Below are 20,699 nucleotides of genomic sequence, written 5' to 3'. Positions count from 1 at the left end.
TTTTAAGAATCTACGTGAATAATTTATTAGGCACGCAACTGATAAGTAAAAATATTTTAAATTGTTACTGTCCATATTTGTTTACACTTAAAAAAAAAAACTGAACATAATAAAAAGGACACTTCAACAAAAGGTGAAAGAAAAGAAAAGTACAGTTGGTGAGATTAATTAAGCTTATAGTATATCTTTCAATAGTTTTAAATTCAACAAGGATAAATATAAATCCAAGTTGAAAAGAAATAATATAGTTAATCAAAATCTATGTCAACAAGGATAAATTCTAATCCAAGTTGAAAAGGTTATAATTATTAAATTTGAGTATACATCAACAAAGATAAATTCTAATCTAAGTTGAATATTAAAAGATAAAAAATTTTAAGTCAAATTTCAACAAGGATAAAATAAAATCCAAGTTGAGCTAGATTAATATTGAATACCATATTCAATAAGGATAAACTTTAATCCAAGTTGAGTTTTAAAGTTAGGAGTCTATTTTTAACAGGAATAAATCTGAATCCAAGTTGAATAATAATATTAAAACCATAATTTTTTCAATAGGGTCCAGTTGTAAAATTTATAGTCTATTTCAAAGTTGTAAATTAAATAGTCCATTTCATAAGCTTATTTTTTACAACAAGGATAAATATAAATCCAAGTTGTAGCTATAATAATTTTTCGATAGAGTCGAAGTTTAAAAAATAAAAATTATAGTCTATTTCGAAGTTGTAAATTAAATAGTACATTTCACAAAATAAGTTTTACAACAAGGATAAATATAAATCTAAGTTGTAGTTATATTTCATTAAGGTCAAAGTTGAACGTCTATAGTCTATTTCAAGTTTGTAATGTATATAGTCTATTTCACAAAGTAAGGATAGATTCATAATCCAAATTGTGTTTTAAAAGTAAGGCATAGGAAATTCTTTATCAATTTCAACAAGGATAAAATTTAATCCAAGTTGATTAGTAAATTGAAACTCTTGATTCCATTTAGCAGTCAAAAGAAGGATGTATAATTTGAGAAATAGACAACCTAGTATGTCTACGGGATCAATGTCTTTAGGAAGGGGAAGAGGAAGGGGATCTGGAATAAACCCACCAAGTAGTTTAGCCATTCCCAACCATGCCATATCATCTGGGAATATGGAGGCCCATTTTTCAGGGGAATCTAGAAACTCTCATGATTATTTTAATGCAAGGTTTAATATCCCTGAATTCAGTAATGGGGAGACAATAAATAAGTATCCAAATATATTGCCTACTAATGAAGGAGAAAGGGAGATAACTCATTTGACTGATGAAAATCCTTGTACCATGGATCATACTATCAACTTACCTGCTATAAGTAAAGAAATTGAGAATAACACTAATCCGTTCCTTGTTCCAACTCAAAGTCGAAGTGATAGCGCTTTAATTTCAAGATCAACCAATTCTGATAGTGATGAGCTCACACAATTAAGAAGACAATTAGATGCCTTAAAGAATGAAAATTTTGAATTAAAGAGAACAGCCAAACAAAACAGCTTTCAGATACCAAGTTCAAGTCAAACAAACCCTAATCAAAATCTGGTCAACACAATTACCCAGTCAACAGAGTATATAGAGCCGAATGTATATGCTGGTACCCATAGCCATGTAAACCAGGATATTGTTAGCAGCAGTATTTCACAGAATCCAGTTCTTAACAAGAACTTGTATACTCAGAGTCAATTTGTGAGCAACACCTATCCTCATAATACAATGCAAAGAAGTAACTATTCGCAAAATACAGTACAGAATAGCCGATATATACAAAATCAAGCCCCGAACAGTAATTTTTCACAATTTCCAGTTCAAAATAGAGATTTCCAACAATATCAACCAATCACAGAGCCAAACTTGTTACCAATACAGCATTCCAGTGGACCACAGTATATCAATACATCAGAAGTTCCAATATTTAATGAAAATGGACGCAGAACAAGAGTGCCATTCTATAACGGGAAGGATCCATGGAATGCATATGTGATGCAATTTGAATTGATTGCAGAAATGAATAATTGGACTCCATCAACCAAAGCCATAGAACTGGTTACAGCCCTCAAAGATGAAGCAATGGTACATGCCTCATTTCTTACACCAGAGACAAAAAGATCATTTTCAGCACTTTGTGCAGCCATGTCAAATAGATTTGGAGATCACGGGTACCCGGAAACATACAGACAAGAGCTTCATACTCTGAGAAAGTATGATAGAGAAACAATTCAGGAGTATGCTTCAAGGGTCGAGATGTTGGTCAGGAAGTCTTTCCCCACAATTGACACAGCAACACACAGTACACTCAGTGTGGAGTATATGCTTAGAGGATTGCCGGACCAGAGTATTGCTATTGAGCTACTGACAAAAAGGATAACCAGCATAACAGAGGCAATACACCAAGTTACCCTGTATGAAACATATAAGAGAGGTACAAGAGATAGAAACATTTGTCAGCTTGGTACAACAGAGGACATTTATAGAAATGATTGCGGGTCCGAAGATATAGAGGTCAGAAAAGTAGGAGGGAAAAGATTTGTTACAGAAGAAAGAATGACTCAGTTTGAAAGAGGAATTTCGGAGTCACTAGAGACAACCATTAAAAGAGAAATGGCAAAGTACTATACACAACAGGAGTATGACAGTAGTCCAGGGCAAAATAAGCAAGTGTATAAAGACCATACGACCAAGATGAAGAATTCCAGATGCTTTAACTGTAATGAGGAAGGCCATTACATAAGAAATTGTCCAAAAGAAAAGAGAAGCCCCTATCATAAAGAAAACAGAAGTGGTTTTATAAGGAATAATGAAAGGAGTCAAAACCAAAATGAAGAGTCTTTAAACTGCTAAGGGTTGAGACTATCGGCCAAGTGTCAGCCCCTAAACATGGTAAAGAAAAAGTTAAAGAGAATAATTTGAAATATGAAGAGAAACATTGCCAAATGAAAGAGCATTTGGTTGAACCGAAAAAATCAGTGAATACAGCTTATATAAAGAGATCATTTGAAGAAGATAGCCTAGATATACGGGACCTAGATTTAAGCCTAGAGATGTTGTTTGAGGAGTCTAAGGAGATACAACAGAACACACCAGAGAACACACCAAAGGAGGTAATGGGTAGTGCAGAACCGATCAACGGGATAGAAGGAAATATTATCATTGCTCGGGTGACAGCAGCTAGCATTACAGTTCCAGTGGTCATTAACAAGATTGTGACGAATGCAGTTATTGACACTGGAGCAGAGGTGACGGTTCTAAGTGAGAAGTTGTATAATCAGATTCCTGGGAGTAAACGGCCAAAACTAAGGAGAGCAGCAAGAAATTTGGTAGTTGCTGAGGCCGGTAAGAACTTGACAACAAGAGGGATTACAGAGGTGGAAGTTAATCTGGGAAGTGAAACCTTCAAATGGCCAGTTTATGTAGCACCCATTGGAGATAACATGTTATTAGGTTGTGACCTAATTGATGAAATGAATATCACAATCAATCCTATGCAAGGCTTACAGTTTAATGGTCAGCGGATTGAATGTGAGACTAAGAGACAAACTGATAGAGAAGCCAGAGTCGGAGTAAAGGACACCAATTCTGGGCTTATCGTTGACAAAGAAGCGGAAAGAAGTGAGTTCCTGTCAATCAGAGATTCAATGGTAGAGCCGGTAATGGCCGATGACAGAAAACCCATGGTAGCAAGTACGCAGGACATGCATGTACATGTACATATAGGAAATATTACCAGTACAAGTTATAAGGGTACACAGACGGACAAGGTCGATGTCCAGATGTTGCCTGAGCTCTTGCAAGAAGAAAATGTAAATGTTACAGAAGAAAATGTAAATATTAAAGGAGACAATGTAAATGTTACAGAAGAAAACGTTAATGTTACAGAAGAAAATGTTAATATTACAGAAGAAAATGTAAATGTTACAGAAGAAAATGTAAATGTTAAAGGAGAAAATGTAAATGTTACAGAAGAAAACGTTAATGTTACAGAAGAAAATGTTAATGTTACAGAAGAAAATGTAAATGTTACAGAAGAAAACGTTAATATTACAAAAGAAAATGTAAATGTTAAAGAAGAAAATGTAAATGTTAAAGGAGAAAATGTTAATGTTACAGAAGAAATTGTTAATGTTACAGAAGAAAACGTTAATGTTACAGAAGAAAATGAAAATGTTACAGAGGAAAATATAAATTTTACAGAAGAAACTGTAAATGTTACAGAAGAAAATGTAAATGTTACAGAAGAAATTGTGAATGTTCCAGTAACAGAAGAAAATCAAAATATTCCAGTTACGGAAGAAATTGTAAATGTTTCAGTTAAAAAAGAGGATGGAAACTTTTTCTGTCAGGTGGAAAAAATAAGTCAACTGAAAGAAAGTTTCCGTGAAACAGATTTAGACCAAACTAAGAAAGAACATGAGAATGAAAAACAGGTAACTCAAGACACACAAAAAGATTGGAGAAAAAGGAAGAAAAGAGCAGAAGAGGACACAGAAAGAGAAAAGAACAGAAGAGGACACATAAAGAAAAAAAAAAGAACAGAAGAGGATACAGAAAGAAAGACAAAAAGAGACGAACCAATAATACAGTGAAGTTGTTGGACAAAGAAAACATTGAAAATTTTATAAACAGTTTATTTATTATATTGAAAGACACAAAACTACAAAATTGTTGACATTATTTATATGTATATTGTTTTATATATCATTGGTACACTTTTATTATTATACGTGTCAAGAATTGTGATATATTCGTGATCTAGTCAACATTGACAAAAACAAATTTTCTTAATTTTAATATTCTATTGAGATAGCAGGTGCTTGATTAGATTTTGTTTAATTGTATCTAATGATTTAATATTTCGCAATTATTTAAATTTCGAGACGAAATTCTATTTTGACGGAGGGCAGTGTTGTAAACATTCAATAACGCGGTTTTACATTTGTGTTAACGTAACGTCGTTCCCGGCAAAATTGGCAGTTGCCGATTTAGCGTTACGAAATTCCGCCAACATGTGGCATTCGAATAACATCTTTGTTTTCTAACTTGTTATTAATCCTACATTTCTTTAGTTACTTGTATTTATATGCTTTATATTGATAAATCGGTGTCGAGACGTATGAAATCGTGATTGCTTTCTTTATAATCCAATATTTACGTATGTATTGACAGTGATTTATATGATTAACCTTGACCAGTAGCGACCTATTTTCTTACGCGCAAGGATAAGGCGTGATAAGTATTATAAAAAGGGGATTTTCCGAATAGCAAAACGAATTTGAACTGATCTTTACAGAAACTTAATAGGTAAATACTTCACGCACGAAAATCACAGAAAACCGTTAAACATATTGTACTTTCATTCTTTGTAGTAATTTATAGTAATAATAATAATTTCTATTTCTTGAAATAGTAGTTTAGTTGTTATTTTATTTAGAAAACCTGGCTAAGATATTTCGAAAAGCTATTGAATAGAATAAATATCTAGAGACTAAAGGTATTGTAAGAAAGATTGAGAACAATCTTTACACAGGGTATACACATTGTTTATTCTAGATCCCTCCAATTTATATACTGTGAACATGAAATGTAACGTTCACGTCAAAAATGGATAAAACTTGTCACAATTGTGAATCTCCCATTTCTGTATGTTATAATTCCAAGCATCACCACTTCCTTTTTCAGTTTTTCTAATTAGTACAATAGTCCCCTTTTCCCTTTTTTGATAAATAAATAAATGTTTATTCAGGGGATACTTCATTGAAACAAACCCAATGACAAAAAAATCCAAAAGACATGTAGAGGATAACAGAGAGTCTGTAATGGTAAAGTAATTGAGAGGTAATTGTTTTCGTTTGTGATCCAATTAATCTAAATTTCATAGGTATAGATGTCGCAGCTACAGAAAGAGATTAAAGGTTCTCGCTAAACAGGCTTAACATGTCCTGGATTCATCATTTCACACTACTGTTATTGCTAAACAGGCTTAACATGTCCTGGATTCATCATTTCACACTACTGTGGATTCATTATTAATACTCATGGGATACCAATTTTCGTGGATTTCATGGATAAATGTATATTTAAGGTAGATGGGGTGTCTAAATTATAATCCATAGAATTTTTTAATAATTTGCCAAAATGTAGTTTATATCATGCTTTTTAAAAAAAAATAATAAAAAGAATGGGTCACGGGGCTTATTTTCACGCTACAGATTGTGCAAAATTGACAGATTTTGTATAGATTATGCATGGAAAAACCAATTTTCTGCCATAAAACGAAAACTACACCATAGAATTTTGAGATAAAATATGAGAAGATAGCTCTACTAGTATGCTTTCAGATAAGAAAAAGAAAAAATGGGGTCACGGGACCCGTTTTCTTGCTACATAATAAAATAGGTAAATTCCTAACACATTCTATTGTAAATGTAACTTTATCTGAATTATCTGCCCTTACATTTGAGTTGCCTCCCCTTATGTGGCAAAGTTGGAAAAAATAGAATCAAACAAAAGTATTCTTTTTTTTATAAAATACAACCATAAATATGATAAAATAGATCATTTTCTATATTGAAATGAAAATTCTTACACATGAATTACCTACTACTCTCAAAATTTGCACCTTTTATTAAAGATCTAGACCGATTGTTTTCTGGTATTTCAAAATCCAAGATGGAGGAAGACACCCTATCTACCTTAAACCATTAATTTAAATTTTCTGTATGCTTATGTGCAGACTGGCAAAACCATGAACATGATGAAAGCAAATATCCAGGAAAATGCATTATTTACTCAATCCACGAAAATAAATGAATCCACAGCAGCTATTACAGAATAAAAAATAATCTTTATTGCAAAAAAAAAATGAATAAAATAAGTGGTTCACCTAAAAACAAACAAACCTTATATATACATGCACTAAATATACACGAACAGCTGAGCTGTAAGTCAATCGTTTACAATCTTCTATTTCTTTTAATCTTTCATAAACAGGTTTATCAAGTATTTCTCAGAAGGAGATGCTGACAAAGCAGTGTCAGAAATTGATGGCAAAGAAGTTGATGGCAAGACGATTTCAGTAAAAAGAGACTTTAAACAGTAAGCTTTAGAGTAGTGAAATTTGAAATGAAAAAGAAAATTTTAAATGACGTCATTATTATTTGAATTTCATGAACTTGGAATATAACACTAGCATGACTTGACACTTAAGAGTTAGCATTATAAATAATTAATTTTTAAAAAAGTTTCTGGAAGTATATGGCATTTTTGTTAAAACAAATTTCTGTCATGTCTTTGCTGCTGTTGAGTAAACTTAAAAGATGCTCACATGCCAGTTGTCTGTATATTTGAGAAACCCTCTTATTAGTTGTAAAATGGTAGCTGTTAAAATCAGAAAGTAAGTTGCTGTATGAAGTACTGTATTATCGTCATCAGAAAGAAGATAAAATTGAGAATGGAAATGGGGAATGTGTCAAAGAGACAACAACCCGACCAAGGAGCAGAAAACAGCCCAAAGCCACCAATGGGTCTTCAACACAGCAAGAAAATCCTGAACTTGTAGGCGGGCTTCAGCCAGCTTCAACTTGGTACAGGCACAAAAAATTGTTGGGGTTAAACATGTTTTGTGAGATCTCAACCCTCCCCCTATACCTCTAGCATGTCTAGCCAATGTAGAATAAAAGAAGTCTGAGTCCGATGTTAGAATAGGTTACAGAAGAAACTAAGAAAAACAACAATGATCCATAAATTAACAAAGCACTACTAATAAGACATTTTTCTTAAGTAAATACCATATTGAGCTCCATTTCTATAATAATTTCAGGGTTGGCAAAGATTCTGATGAAAAAGAGAAACCAAGAAATAAAAGAAATATACAGAAGCCTTTAAAGAAACCAGATTTAGGTGAAGCTAATAGTTGATACTGTGTGAAAAAACTATCTGTGCACACACAATCTTTCTAATTTTATTATTGGGAAATTATAATGTCCTAGAATGAGAATATTGGAGGCTTTTTATTTTCACTATCACATTGCAAAATTGCAAAATTACATTTTACATATTGAGATTTGGTTTTGGAAATTTTTATAATTTGATACTTTTAATCCATTTTTATCGGTAAAATTACTCCAACATGGACAGATGTCACTGTTGTCTTGGTAGGAAGAATGCGAATTACTGTCAATTCAAAAATTTTTGTGATAGTTTTATCATTACACTCCATGACTACCTTCAATATAAAAACTTCCATACCTGCCAACCTCTGAAACCTTCAAAGAGGGAGATCTCCCTCTCAGCTATGATTTTGAGATTTTGCGTGATCGTCATTTTCAAGTTAATTATATGACTTGTTTACGTATTCATCTACAAAACACCAATAAGGGTTAATAAATATACTTTATTCCTTTAATTCATGGTTATAATCTATACAAGATGTTTTTTTTTAGCCTTTTTCAATACCTCCGAGTCTCATAACTCATAACATTCCATATTTTGATTTTGTTGTGAGTCTAACACTAAGCATGCTTTCAAACATCGTACAGACCACTAGAAGAAATCGAAAAGTTGATTGAACATGATGTGCAAAAAGATTCATTGCCTAGTGAACTATGTATTAAAAATTGAAAAATCTTTCATTCAAATCTGCTTGACATTTCGTTTTGCTGTTATCTATTTATTCTTTTTTACACTGCCACTTGGTCCAGACAAAGACCTCTATCTTGTTGGAGTTGACATAGCAGAACTGAATTTCGATTACTTGTATATCGAACATAAAAACCACTGACCAAAGTTTTCAAATGATTGCCGTTTGTTTATTTATTTCTATTGAAACTAATGAAAAAGCCAGAGAATTACGAACACGGGTTATTCCAGGTCAAAATATCCGAAAGCAGGAGATTCTCTACAACCGCGCGGGGCGGACCAGCAGTGGGAGATTTCTGGAATTTCGTCGTTTGCGCGGGAGACTCCCCCTCAAAACGGGAGGTTTGGCAGGTATGAACTTGCCGCAACAATATAGCCAATAGTGCTGAAAAAGTGGTTAAAAAAAATTGCTATAATAATTGCATGCAAAAATTACAGTATTTGCAAAACCTCTTTCCTGTTGCAAACAACAAAAAATGTAAATCTTGAAATGAAATTTTTCAATCAATCTCTTTGAGTGAAAGACAAATGAGGTATAGGAAATTGATTTAATTTCAATGCTTATATGTTATTGCAAGTTGCCATTTTTTTTTTTAAAGTACCTGTACTATGATTATACATGTTTTCCCCAAAAACTTAAAAAGAAGTTTACTTACATATTTCATTTCTTGTTTATAAAGGATTTGTACTTCATACTTTGTTAACATTTATATTGTTGAGTTGTTGAATTTGAATCCAGGTATTGATAATCTAATATTTATAAGTTGTGTACATATAAAAAATCTAGTGAATATTAATGAGCTTTCATAACTTACTGTTTGTTAAAGGCTTCCAGTCCATTGTATCTCTGGTACAACTTTGTAGTTTCCATGACCTATTTTGTTGAAAGATAGTACTTTTCATACTCTGGGCTTTGTATATGTTGAAAGTTCATTCAATATAGAAATGCTAATCTGGAGTTACATTTTGTTGATGAGAATAGTTGACAAAAAAATTCATATGTTGTGTATTACTGATTTGATTAATACTGATTGAGACATTATAATTTTGATTCTAGATAAGTTGCAAAACCTTTTAAATTATTTGAGTGAGGGTAGCCCTAGTTCCCAAGTATCACAAGCAGGTAAAAACAAGTATGATAGTATAGGTATAAATTTATGTGATTTGTATGGAAATAAAAAACTAGTCTGGTATATAGTTCTGTGAATATTGAAAACAGTGTGGACAGATTTGACAGTTTAATAGTATAACTATAAGTAGATGCAGTATTATTGTATTATTGCCAATAAGACAACTATTCACCAAACACCAAATGACAAGGATGTAAGCATCCCAAATAATAGTTACGTGAATTAATGAATTTCATACTGATTTGAACATCTGTTGTCCAACTCTGATTTGTAAGGTTGCTATTACCCCTCAAAAACTGTGTGATATTTTTTAACTCTGTACAGAAGGTATTTTTTGTTTTTATAACGTCACGGTCACATGACAAAATTATGTCTATGAGCTGATAGACGAAAAACTTTCAGCCTTTTAGAAGACGTGTTACATCCAAAATTAAATTATTAATTCATACTTAAAAGTTTTCTGTTTATTTAGATCACCAAGCACCTATTGTAATACAAATGGTTCACAGTATTTTCAAATGATCATTATTCTATATCTTGATAATAACTTGCCGTGAGGGCTGTTCCAAAATTGATCATGGTTTTTTGTGGGAAAGGGAGGGGGAGGGGAGGAACTCAAATTAATGAGTAATTAACTGTGGGTGGCTGCATTATAAGTAATATGACAATTTTATTTTATTGGTGGTTCGGGATAAAAAAAAAAGTGCCTCCAATGCTCCCCCCATGCATTTAATTCTGGAAACAGCTCTAAGATAATTATTGTTCACATTTATTTCTGAGGGTTTCAAGACTTAGTTTATTTATAATTAACTTTGTTAGATAATTTGTAGAATGATCTTTTTTATATATATATTTCTTTTTACAGTTCCAGATTTAGTCCAGAGTAGACCTCCAACAGAGTCCAGGAAAGAGGTATTTTTCTGAAAAATTTGACAACCCAGAAATTTCATTATTTTGTAACAGGTTTTGTAACGGTACAAATAGAAGTTTCAAACCTCCACATTCTCCACATGGATGTTAATCATTAGCATTTAGATCTTTTTTTATTTTTTCTAATATATCTTGCTATGTTATCTAAAAGATATCTTGTTCCCTGTGGTGGTCCCAATGTTTTTATGTTTCTGTATATTACAATGAGATCGTCCAGCAAATTATAAAGGTAATTGATTTGACTTCTTTGCCCATCATAGTCTGTAATTTGATGTTTCTATGCATCAGTATTCTTTAATGCACAGATGAAGCATTATTGAATTTTAGAAAAGAATTCTGCCTCAACCTAAGCTAAGAACCTTTTTTTATACCCCCTGCTTTCTTAAGCAGTTAGTATATAGTGATGTCCCTCAGTTTGTCCTTCTGTCCCCTTTTGTATATGCAACTACTCTCAAACCTCTTGACATAACTTTGTTAAAACTATAACAGAATAATAACCGTACTTTTGCACCTTCTTTTTCATTTCTTCATCTGAATGATTTTTGGGATGATATGGACTTTATCATATCTGCACACTTAAGTAACAATTTGTATCTGATTTAATGAAACTCACACTCTAAACGATACAATGTCATTGTGAACTCCTAGTTTGTTTTTTGGTCTGAATTATTTTTGTGGTTTCCCTTAACAAAACATAGGTTTTGCTGTCGCTTTTTTATGGAGGGGTTCTCATTTAAAATTTGATTTTTGTATCCACAACTCCTCCTAAATCCTTTATTACATTTGTTGAAACTTTCTCACAATCTTGACCACTTAAACCATTCAATGCTAATGTGAACTTCCTATTTTGATTATTGATCGGAATCTTTTTGGGGTGTCCCTTATCAAAAATTGGACTTGCCAAGGGGTTGGGGTTTCTTATTTTATACTCCCGTTTATGGGACGTATTATGGTATACCGTTCTCCGTCCGTCTGCCCGTCGTCAACATGTCGGACAATAACTCACAAACACTCTAACCAATTTGCATGAAACTTTGGTGATTTGTTTATATCTATTGACGTGAGCTTCCTTTTGATTTTTATAAATTTTAGATTTTACGTTTCCGAGTTGTGGGGTGTTATTCATTAAAAAAGGGGGATTTTCCAGTTTTCGGATAATAACTCAAAAATGCTTTGAGCAGTTTTCATGAAACTTTGGTGAATTGTTTATATCTAATGACGTGAGCTGCCTTTCGATTTTTATACATTTTAGATTTTATGTTTCTGAGCTATGGGATTTTATTCATTAAAAAAGGGGGATTTTCCAGTTTTTCGGATAATAACTCAAAAATGCTTTGAGCAGTTTTCATGAGACTTTGATGAATTATTTATATCTATTGACGTGAGCTCCCTCTCGATTTATATAAATTTAAGATTTTACGTTTCCGATTATTGGGGTTTTATTCATTAAAAAAGGGGGATTTTTCCAGTTTTCGGACAATAACTCAAAAGTGCTTTGAGAAGTTTTCATGAAACTTTAGTGACTGGTTTATATCTATTAAAATAACCTCCCTTTAGTTTTTTTATAAATTTCTAATATGACATTGAGGAGTTATGGAACATTATTCTTTGAAAAAGCGACGGTAGTATCATGCGATCATGGCGCAGCTCTTTATTGAACTTTGCTAGCAGTACCTCTAGCTGAACTTACAGTGAGGTGTGGGCTTTTACTCCATGTTGAAGGTCTCACTGTGACTTTGAGATGAAGAACAACAATTGAAAGGCTGTTCCTTTGCTTCTGGTTTATATCTCCTCTGATAAAAATAGCAAAGGGATGACATAGGAATGGCAATAGGAAAGACTATTTGTATATAGAGTAATATTTCAAAAGCTAGAATACTTGGATACTTCATAACTTGTATACAGATGTGTTATGTTACTAAGTTTTCCTCTCGCATATATGTCTATTTTCCTTAATCTCATTTTCAAGGTCCAGCAACTGCTTGAAAAAAATGTATAGCTTTTTATTTTGTGATTTTCTCAATTATTATTAGTGATAGGACAACTATATTTGGTATAAATAATCTTGTCCTATATTTGGTACAAATAATCATTTCGAGGTCTACATATCGGTCACCTGACCCTGACCTTATTTCATGGATCAGTGATGAAGGTAAAGTTTTCATGTTAATGTCAATATTTTTAAGAATACTTTAAGCAATAGTTCAACTATATTTGGTGTTTTGAAGGATTGTAAGAAAAAGACCCTGACCAAGCCAACCAAACCTATAATTTTTACAGAGAAAACATTTAACATATTTTTGTGTGAGGTTGAAAAGTTAAAGGAATATTTATAGCCTGTTTGATCATTTATTGTAATAGTGTTATTGAAAACTGTAAAAGCTGTATTAATGTACTTATGTTTTAGAGAGAAAATGTGTTGATCACACATTGTGAAAGCCCTATAACTGTATGGATACAAACAGTAACTGATGAAAATACACAGAAACTGCTGGATCTTAGTGATCAGTTAGCTGCCCTTTGTCCAGCTGCTGCCAAATTATCTGGACCTGTTGTTCAAGGAAAGATTTATGCCACTTTGTTCTCAGAAGATAATCAGTGGTATAGGTGTCAGATCAGACAGTCATTAGGTAAGACATTGGTCTCATGTTAGGTTCATGCCTCTAGTGCAGGAGGTTGAGGTTCAACCTGCTACTTTGTTAAACCAAATACTTTAAAATTTGTAAACTTAGGTGTTAAAACAAAGACTTGTTTGTTGAGAGTCAGAAAAATATGTAAGGGTAGGTTGACTGTTACCTTGTAAGCTTGCATGCAAAGAAAAATCACACTCTGGGTGTTTAGTCTAGTACAAAGCTTGATATATTCTTAATTAACCATGTTTTGGTCTTGAATATGCATGGTATATTTGTTGCTGGACATTAAGGACCGATCAATCATTAGGTAAGATTGTTGATAAAATTTTAAAATATTGTGTATCATTAGTTTGCTTTGAGTGACCTATCAATGTAGTGTTACCTGCCTATGACCAACACTGTGGAGTTTCAAACCAGGCTCTATTACTTGCAAAAATGGCAAGGCTAATGCTCACTTTTACACATGAACAGTAATCCTTTCAATTTGGGCAGCCATCTTGTTGCTATAACAACAGCACCAGCTATTTGATGGTGGTAATTGTCCCCCTCGAACGCGAGGTTTATAGGTTTATATCAGCAATGTCTTTAACTAGTTCGAAAATCAGTGCCGATCAATTATTTTTAAAAGAGTTATGCCCCTTGGAAACATTGATTACATGGAAAATTACATTGTAAGTGCTCTTGCATGTACAATTTTTGCCAGATTTTTATCAAATTCATATCAAAGGTATATAACAGCAATGTCTCAGACAATTTCAAAAATAAGTGCTGATCAAATATTTTTAATGAGTTTCTATATTGGAAATATTATATATATCGGAAATTGCTCTCAAGCTTCAACTCTCTAGTAAGATAATTTTAAAAAGATTTAAAGAACAAAAAAATTTTTTTTTTAGTTATTGTCCTTGACAGAACATAAAATATGGGCAATGCGGGGGACATTGGAACTCTGTTCTTTTATTATAACAAGTTGTGATGCAAATTTTTATTATTCTGACTCGCTTACATTAGCCTTCAATGGTTATAATGACTCAATTCGTTTATTTTAAATATTTTCATGCTGGAAGTGAAAACATATTTACAAAGGAAATGTTCATTGGTTTACATTATATTTGAAGAGTAATTTTGTTTTGAATATACCAAAGTAGCTGTTTGGTTTATACATGTTTTACTTATATTTTGCAGGTTCTGACACCATTAAGGTACAATACATAGATTATGGTAATACAGAGGAGGTGAAAGCTGACCACTTGGTGGAGATTCCACAGTCATTGGCCTCAGTCAAACCACTGGCTACCAAACTTATCCTTCATAATTGTTATGCCCATGATCTGTCTGATCAAAATGTAAGTTACATTAATGAATTATAGCTTTATGAGGAAAAATTATACAGTAAAATCCATTTAATCCTTTAATAATTTTTGCATAACTTTGTCCTGCAAAAAAAATTCCTATGTGTCTATTAAAAAAAAGATCTGGCCGAAATCCACTATAATGATAAATATAAATGAATAAAAACTATTTGTTTCCATGGTCCTTTTTATTTTGCATTTAAGAAAAAAATTGCATTATGAAGTAATGTTAGATTCACATGTGATATAAATAATATTATGCAAGGCCTCAAAATCTCTCAAGCATTTCTGAAATACATAAATGTGATGAAATCATGTCTGAAGCCATCACTCTTTTAGTGCAGTGGTCAGCCATTGGCCAATATTTTCAATTTAGGTAATCAATTTTAAGCTGAAATATTGACACATTGATTCCAATTTATATGGTTTGTTAACAGACAGGTAATTCATGCAGTTTGAAAAGTTCTTGTTTTTGACAAGACAGTACAGATTTATAGAAAATTTTGTATTATATTTGATATCAAATTCTTTATGTTAATGAGCTCCAAAATCCAGCATCTTTTAAATACTCTTTATTGTACATATCCAAATAAAAAATATAAAAACTATTTTCAAATCTTACAAATAATAATACTCTCAAATTTCAAACATTTCAGTTTAACTTGCAACTAATTTTGATTTTATGATTTTTTTGAGAAAATAGTTGCAGTCTAATACACGTTTGGCATTGTGGGTGAAATATTTTGGAACCAGAACAGGGAGAACTTAAAAAAAACCTGTGTTTTATAGGGTATAAATTATCTGAAGAATGTGACAGAGAATATCATGCTTGAAGCAGTAAAGACTGTTCAGTTGAAGGACAACACAGGACATTATGGAATATTGTATGGAAGCGGAGTATGTCTAAATGATCAGGTTAAGGAACATGGCTTTGCATATACTCGCCCTGCTATGAATGCAAATAAATCTGATGACAATGCTGCACCAGGAATGATAGCCATTAACAGAGTCACAGGTAGGTCCGAAGAAAATTATCATTGTGATAACACAGTGATAGATTTTATTGATGTTTGAGCTAGTTTCAAATGCTCTAGTAATCAAAAGCTTGAAATGATTGGGTACCTATTTTAACAATAAAATTCTGATTTAACATATATTTCACAGATAATATACAAGATTCTGACCATAATAAATCATTTTGTTTGTTAAACAGACCATGTGTTAGTTCAAAAATAACATCTTTGACTATTAAGCAGAATCACAGTTTAATATCAGTAGGCTTATAACTATTCCCTGATACAAAGCAAATTATGTGTTTACCTAGATAACATTGTAATGAGTTGATTTCAGCAAGTCCATTAATGCAGAACACAATGGGAGAGCAGATTATAGGCAGTGGAGGGGGATATGCTGATAGTGGGGGAGGAGGGTATGGTGATGTGGCAGCTAGCCCTGGGTTTGGTTTTAGGCCTAATGATGGTGGAAATGCTTTTAGGCCTAATGATGGTGGAAATGGTTTTAGGCCTAATGATGGTGGAAAGCTGCAACCTAGTAGAGGCTTTCAAAGGTAAGAAGGTATTGTAAAAATATTTAATGGTCTAAAATTTGTTGTAAAAAGTTTATTTATCAGATGGTTAATATGGCCTCTTATTCCTTAAGATATTGTTATGTTGTTAAATGTGCAGAGAATTTGGCATTTTTCCAACTTTTGTCTCATATTTAATGTCTCCAACTAGACTATACATAACTACATTGAAATAGTTTTGATCTTGTTATTTTTGTTTCATTGTGTAGACTAGAATCTGGTAGCCCTGATCTTAATGCAGAAATTGAGAAATTACGACAAGAATTGGCGAAGAAAAACATGCAGCTACAGCAAGTATTGGTGCAAAATTCTAAGTAAGTACATTTGTAATTCTTTAATTGTGGTATAATGAAAGTTATTTCTTATATATCTGCCTTGGTAGTCTTGTGGTTTATGCTCTCTTCTAGTGCTGTAGCTAATGGCTTCCATTGATGGCTAGGTCACATCAGAACTAAAAATTGGTATTTGCTAATTCTTCCCCAATTACACAGCATTTAGGAGTCAAAGTAAAGACTGGTTGACTTGGAAGTCAGACTGAGTAGAGTAAGATGTCTTCCTGCAGACTATAACCTTGTGCGCTAGAGCATTATGCCTTTTGGTTGGACGTTTTTGCCTGATGGTCTGCAGTTTATATATCAATTGGCTATGATATATTTTTCATAGTTTAATGACTGAATTAGATCAATGTTAATGATTCATGAATAGTTAATAAGTTTAATTACATTAAGTGATCCAAAAGCTATATTTGGTCTGTTGATTCATTGTCAGATGTACATGTCCATCTGTCACGGGTCTCTTGAACTTAAACTTTCTTCCATGGTTCATTGACCAATGTCATGTTTTCATGAAAATCTGATCAAATTTTTAATGTTTTTCAGAATTGAAGCAAGTAAAGATACAATCAAGGTGTTACAAGCACAGGTGACAAAAAAACAAAGAGAACTTGAAAAAACAAAGGCAGAACTTATGAAGAAAACATTGATTTTAGAGCAAGTTCAAACAAACAAATTAGAGGTAATTTAAAAAGTTATATTAATATGTCAAGTATTTATTCATCTGTCTTTTTATACGACCGCAAAAATTAAAAATTTTTGGTCATATATTGGTATGACGTTGGCGTCGTCGTCGTCGTCGTCGTCTGGCGTCTTCCGGCGTCGTCCGAAGACACATTGGTTTTCGCACTCTAACTTTAGTTTAAGTGAATGGATCTCCATGAAATTTTACCATAAGGTTCAATACCATGAAAGGAAGGCTGGGATTGATTTTGGGGGTTATGGTACCAACAGTTAAGGAATTAGGGGCCAAAAAGGGGCCAAAAATAAGCATTTTTGTAACTTCCAGACAATAACTTGTGTGTAAGTGTATGGATCTCTCTTACATTGTACCACAAGGTTCCATATCACAAAGGGAAGGCTGTTATTGATTTTGGGGGTAATTGCCTCAAAATTTTAGGAATAAGGGGCCAAAAAAGGGGCAAAAAACAAGCATTTTTCTAGTTTCATGACAATAACTTGTGTGTAAGTGTTTGGATATTTCTGAAATTGTACTACAAGGTTCCATATCACAAAGGGAAAGCTGGAATTGAGTTTGGGGGTAATTGCCCGAAACGTTTAGGAATTGGGGGCCAAAAAGGGGCCAAAAATAAGCATTTTTCTAGTTTCCAGACAATAACTTGTGTTCAAGTGTATGGATTTCTCTGAAATTGTACTGCAAGGTACCATACCACAAAGGGAAGGCTGGGATTGAGTTTGGGGGTGATGAATCATAAGGGGGTTCAAAAAATTTGGGGGGGGGGGGGGGGATTTTTTTTGTTTTCTTTTTTTCCTTTTTTTTTTCTTTTAAAATTTTCCATTTTAAGTTGGTTATTTCTGATTTATATTTAAAAGCAAATAATAATGATATGGTAGGAGATACACACCAAACAGGATATGTAAATTATTATATAATAAGTATTGTGCAATAGCAAGAAATTTTCAATAGCACAGTATTGCACAATAGCAAGAAATCTTCAATTGCACAGTATTGCGCAATAGCAAGAAATCTTCAATTGCACAGTATTGCGCAATAGCAAGAAATATCCAATAGCACAATATTGCTCAATAGCAAGAAATTGTCAATTGTACAGTATTGCGCAATAGCAAGAAATATTCAATTGCACAGTATTGTGCAAAAGAAGATACTTCGTATAAATTGCTTATTTCTTGATCAATTTCAATGGGGTTTTATTCTTGAATTCTTGGGATTCTTTAATATGCTGAATCCAACTGTGTATTAAGTTTTTGGATTTTGGGACCCGTTTTTTAATTGGTCTACATTGAGGTCTAAAGGGTCCAAAATTTAACTTTGTTTGATTTCATCAAAAATTGAATTATTGGGGTTGTTTGATATGCCGAATCTAACCGTGTATTTAGATTCTTAATTTTTGGTTCTGTTTTCAAATTGGTCTACATTAAGGTCCAAAGGGTCCAAAATTAAACTTAGTTTGATTTTAACAAAAATTGAATTTTTAGGGTTCTTTGATATGCTGAATCTAAACATGTATTTAGATTTTTGATTATGGGCCCAGTTTTCAAGTTGGTCCAAATCGGGGTCCAAAATTAAACTTTGTTTGATTTCATCAAAAATTGAATTCTTGGGGTTCTTTGATATGCTGAATCTAACCATGTATTTAGATTTTGGATATTGGACCATAATAGGTGAATGTCCAATTTAAAATTTTTAAGTTCTTAGACCACATTCATTCTGTGTCAGAAACCTATGCTGTGTCAAATATTTAATCACAATCCAAATTCAGTGCTGTATCAAGCTTGAATGTTGTGTCCATACTTGCCCCAACTGTTCAGGGTTCGACCTCTGCGGTCGTATCAAGCTGCGCCCTGTGGAGCATTTTATTTACTTTTAAATCAAAGTAGGTTTATTTTTGGGCACATATTTTTATGGTCTTTGAAGTTTTTTTGTTCATTGGTTAATTAATTCCTAGAAACTTCAGTTTTGTAGATAGTTGCTACAATTTATATGCATTTTCCTGAAAGATACTGGAATGTATTTCCATTAAAAATTAAATTGACAAAATAAAAGTTCCCCTACTTAACTTTCAACAAATGAGTTTCTAATGTCTATTATTTTAAGTAGATTATTTTTACTGAAATCATTCATTGATGTACAAAGAAAAATATAAAGGGATAATTTCTGGGAGGAGAAGATATAAATTGATCACTTCTATGAAGTTATCAAATGTAAAATTCAAATTTGAGGCTTATAAAGTGCACTATTTTTTTCAGATTATAGAGGGGAAATCATTTATTGGTGAACAGAGATGCACCTGTTCTTGTTTCTTGATATATACATGTATAACAAAATAACAAACACAGCTTATATCTCCATACTTTTAAAATATATTAAAGAATTAAAGATATGTTAACAATAGTATTTCAAAGATCAACATAAAGAATATGTTTTAAAAATTTGTGTCATTCCTTGCAAATTTAGAAAGCATGTGATACCAGCTTGTAAATTAAGTCCTGGTATTCATGTAATATTTACCACAGGATGTTATACAACAATGCATCATCATCATAAATATATTTGTCATTTTATTTTAGTTACAACAAGTGACTAATATGTGTGAACAAGTTAGACACCTAAGGTAAGTTTGCTATAAAAGTAAAAAAAAAAAAAACATTTTGATCTATAATTTACTCTTATATTAATATTACCTGAATGGAAATTTTTAAAATGTCACAAAACAGCTCTTTATCAAATAGAGCCTCTGCTCAAGTCTTTTTGACTTGTGACTAAATAGATTTAATTGGTTGTGGAAGCTGTTTGAGATGTACCTGTATATTTCTCTTATGCCCATGTTATAATTAAAAAGGATTGAATATCATGCCTTTTGCAACAGTTACTCAATTTCTTTTAAGTCTCTGAGTTACTCTGTGATGGTCTATAGTGAGCTTTGGTATTTTGGTTTTCTCCTCTGGCTCTCTCTGCTTTTGACATTTTTATAAATGCATATAAAGTCACGATGAATCCCATCGGCACAAAAAAGGTGCACTCTATTGATTTGAACTATATTTCTTGTTTTACATATTTATGGATGTTAAATGTGTTACCTGCCATTCTATGTTTGCTTTCTATATAACAGTGGATTTGTTTATATTCATGGGTACCAATTTTTGTGGATTCAGGAAAAATTGTATTTTTGTGCCTATTTGATTTTGTGGTTTTGTCAAAGTCTGCATTCTAACCTATAAAAGATTTTTTCTTCGTCTAACATTGAAATTCGTCCTTCACCTATACCCACTAAATCCTTCACCTAGACCCACTAAATCCTTCACCTAGACCCACTAAATCCTTCACCTAGACCCACTAAATCCTTCACCTATACCCACTAAATCCTTCACCTAGACCC

General features: G+C 32.4%; 1 protein-coding gene across 3 annotated transcripts in view; it reads left to right on the top strand.

The window, feature by feature from the left end:
• Positions 1 to 20,699, top strand: part of LOC127700056 (serine/threonine-protein kinase 31-like) — a 72,267-nt gene that overhangs the window by 20,996 nt on the left and 30,572 nt on the right. Inside the window, exons 3-13 of one of the 3 annotated variants that reach the window (XM_052203514.1) lie at positions 7,012 to 7,116; positions 7,841 to 7,920; positions 9,716 to 9,781; positions 10,654 to 10,700; positions 13,126 to 13,348; positions 14,537 to 14,697; positions 15,493 to 15,718; positions 16,054 to 16,270; positions 16,498 to 16,602; positions 17,167 to 17,302; positions 19,891 to 19,934. In XM_052203514.1, coding sequence (XP_052059474.1) covers positions 7,012 to 7,116; positions 7,841 to 7,920; positions 9,716 to 9,781; positions 10,654 to 10,700; positions 13,126 to 13,348; positions 14,537 to 14,697; positions 15,493 to 15,718; positions 16,054 to 16,270; positions 16,498 to 16,602; positions 17,167 to 17,302; positions 19,891 to 19,934 — 1,410 coding nt within the window. The remainder of the gene's footprint in view (positions 1 to 7,011; positions 7,117 to 7,840; positions 7,921 to 9,715; positions 9,782 to 10,653; positions 10,701 to 13,125; positions 13,349 to 14,536; positions 14,698 to 15,492; positions 15,719 to 16,053; positions 16,271 to 16,497; positions 16,603 to 17,166; positions 17,303 to 19,890; positions 19,935 to 20,699) is intronic. The other 2 variants (XM_052203531.1, XM_052203524.1) reach the window with 2 other exon arrangements.

Source organism: Mytilus californianus, unplaced genomic scaffold (genome assembly GCF_021869535.1).
Source record: "Mytilus californianus isolate M0D057914Y unplaced genomic scaffold, xbMytCali1.0.p SCAF_1, whole genome shotgun sequence".
Taxonomy (NCBI): domain Eukaryota; kingdom Metazoa; phylum Mollusca; class Bivalvia; order Mytilida; family Mytilidae; genus Mytilus; species Mytilus californianus.
Note: the sequence above shows the minus strand (reverse complement) of the source record. Positions and strands in the feature narration are given on the sequence as shown.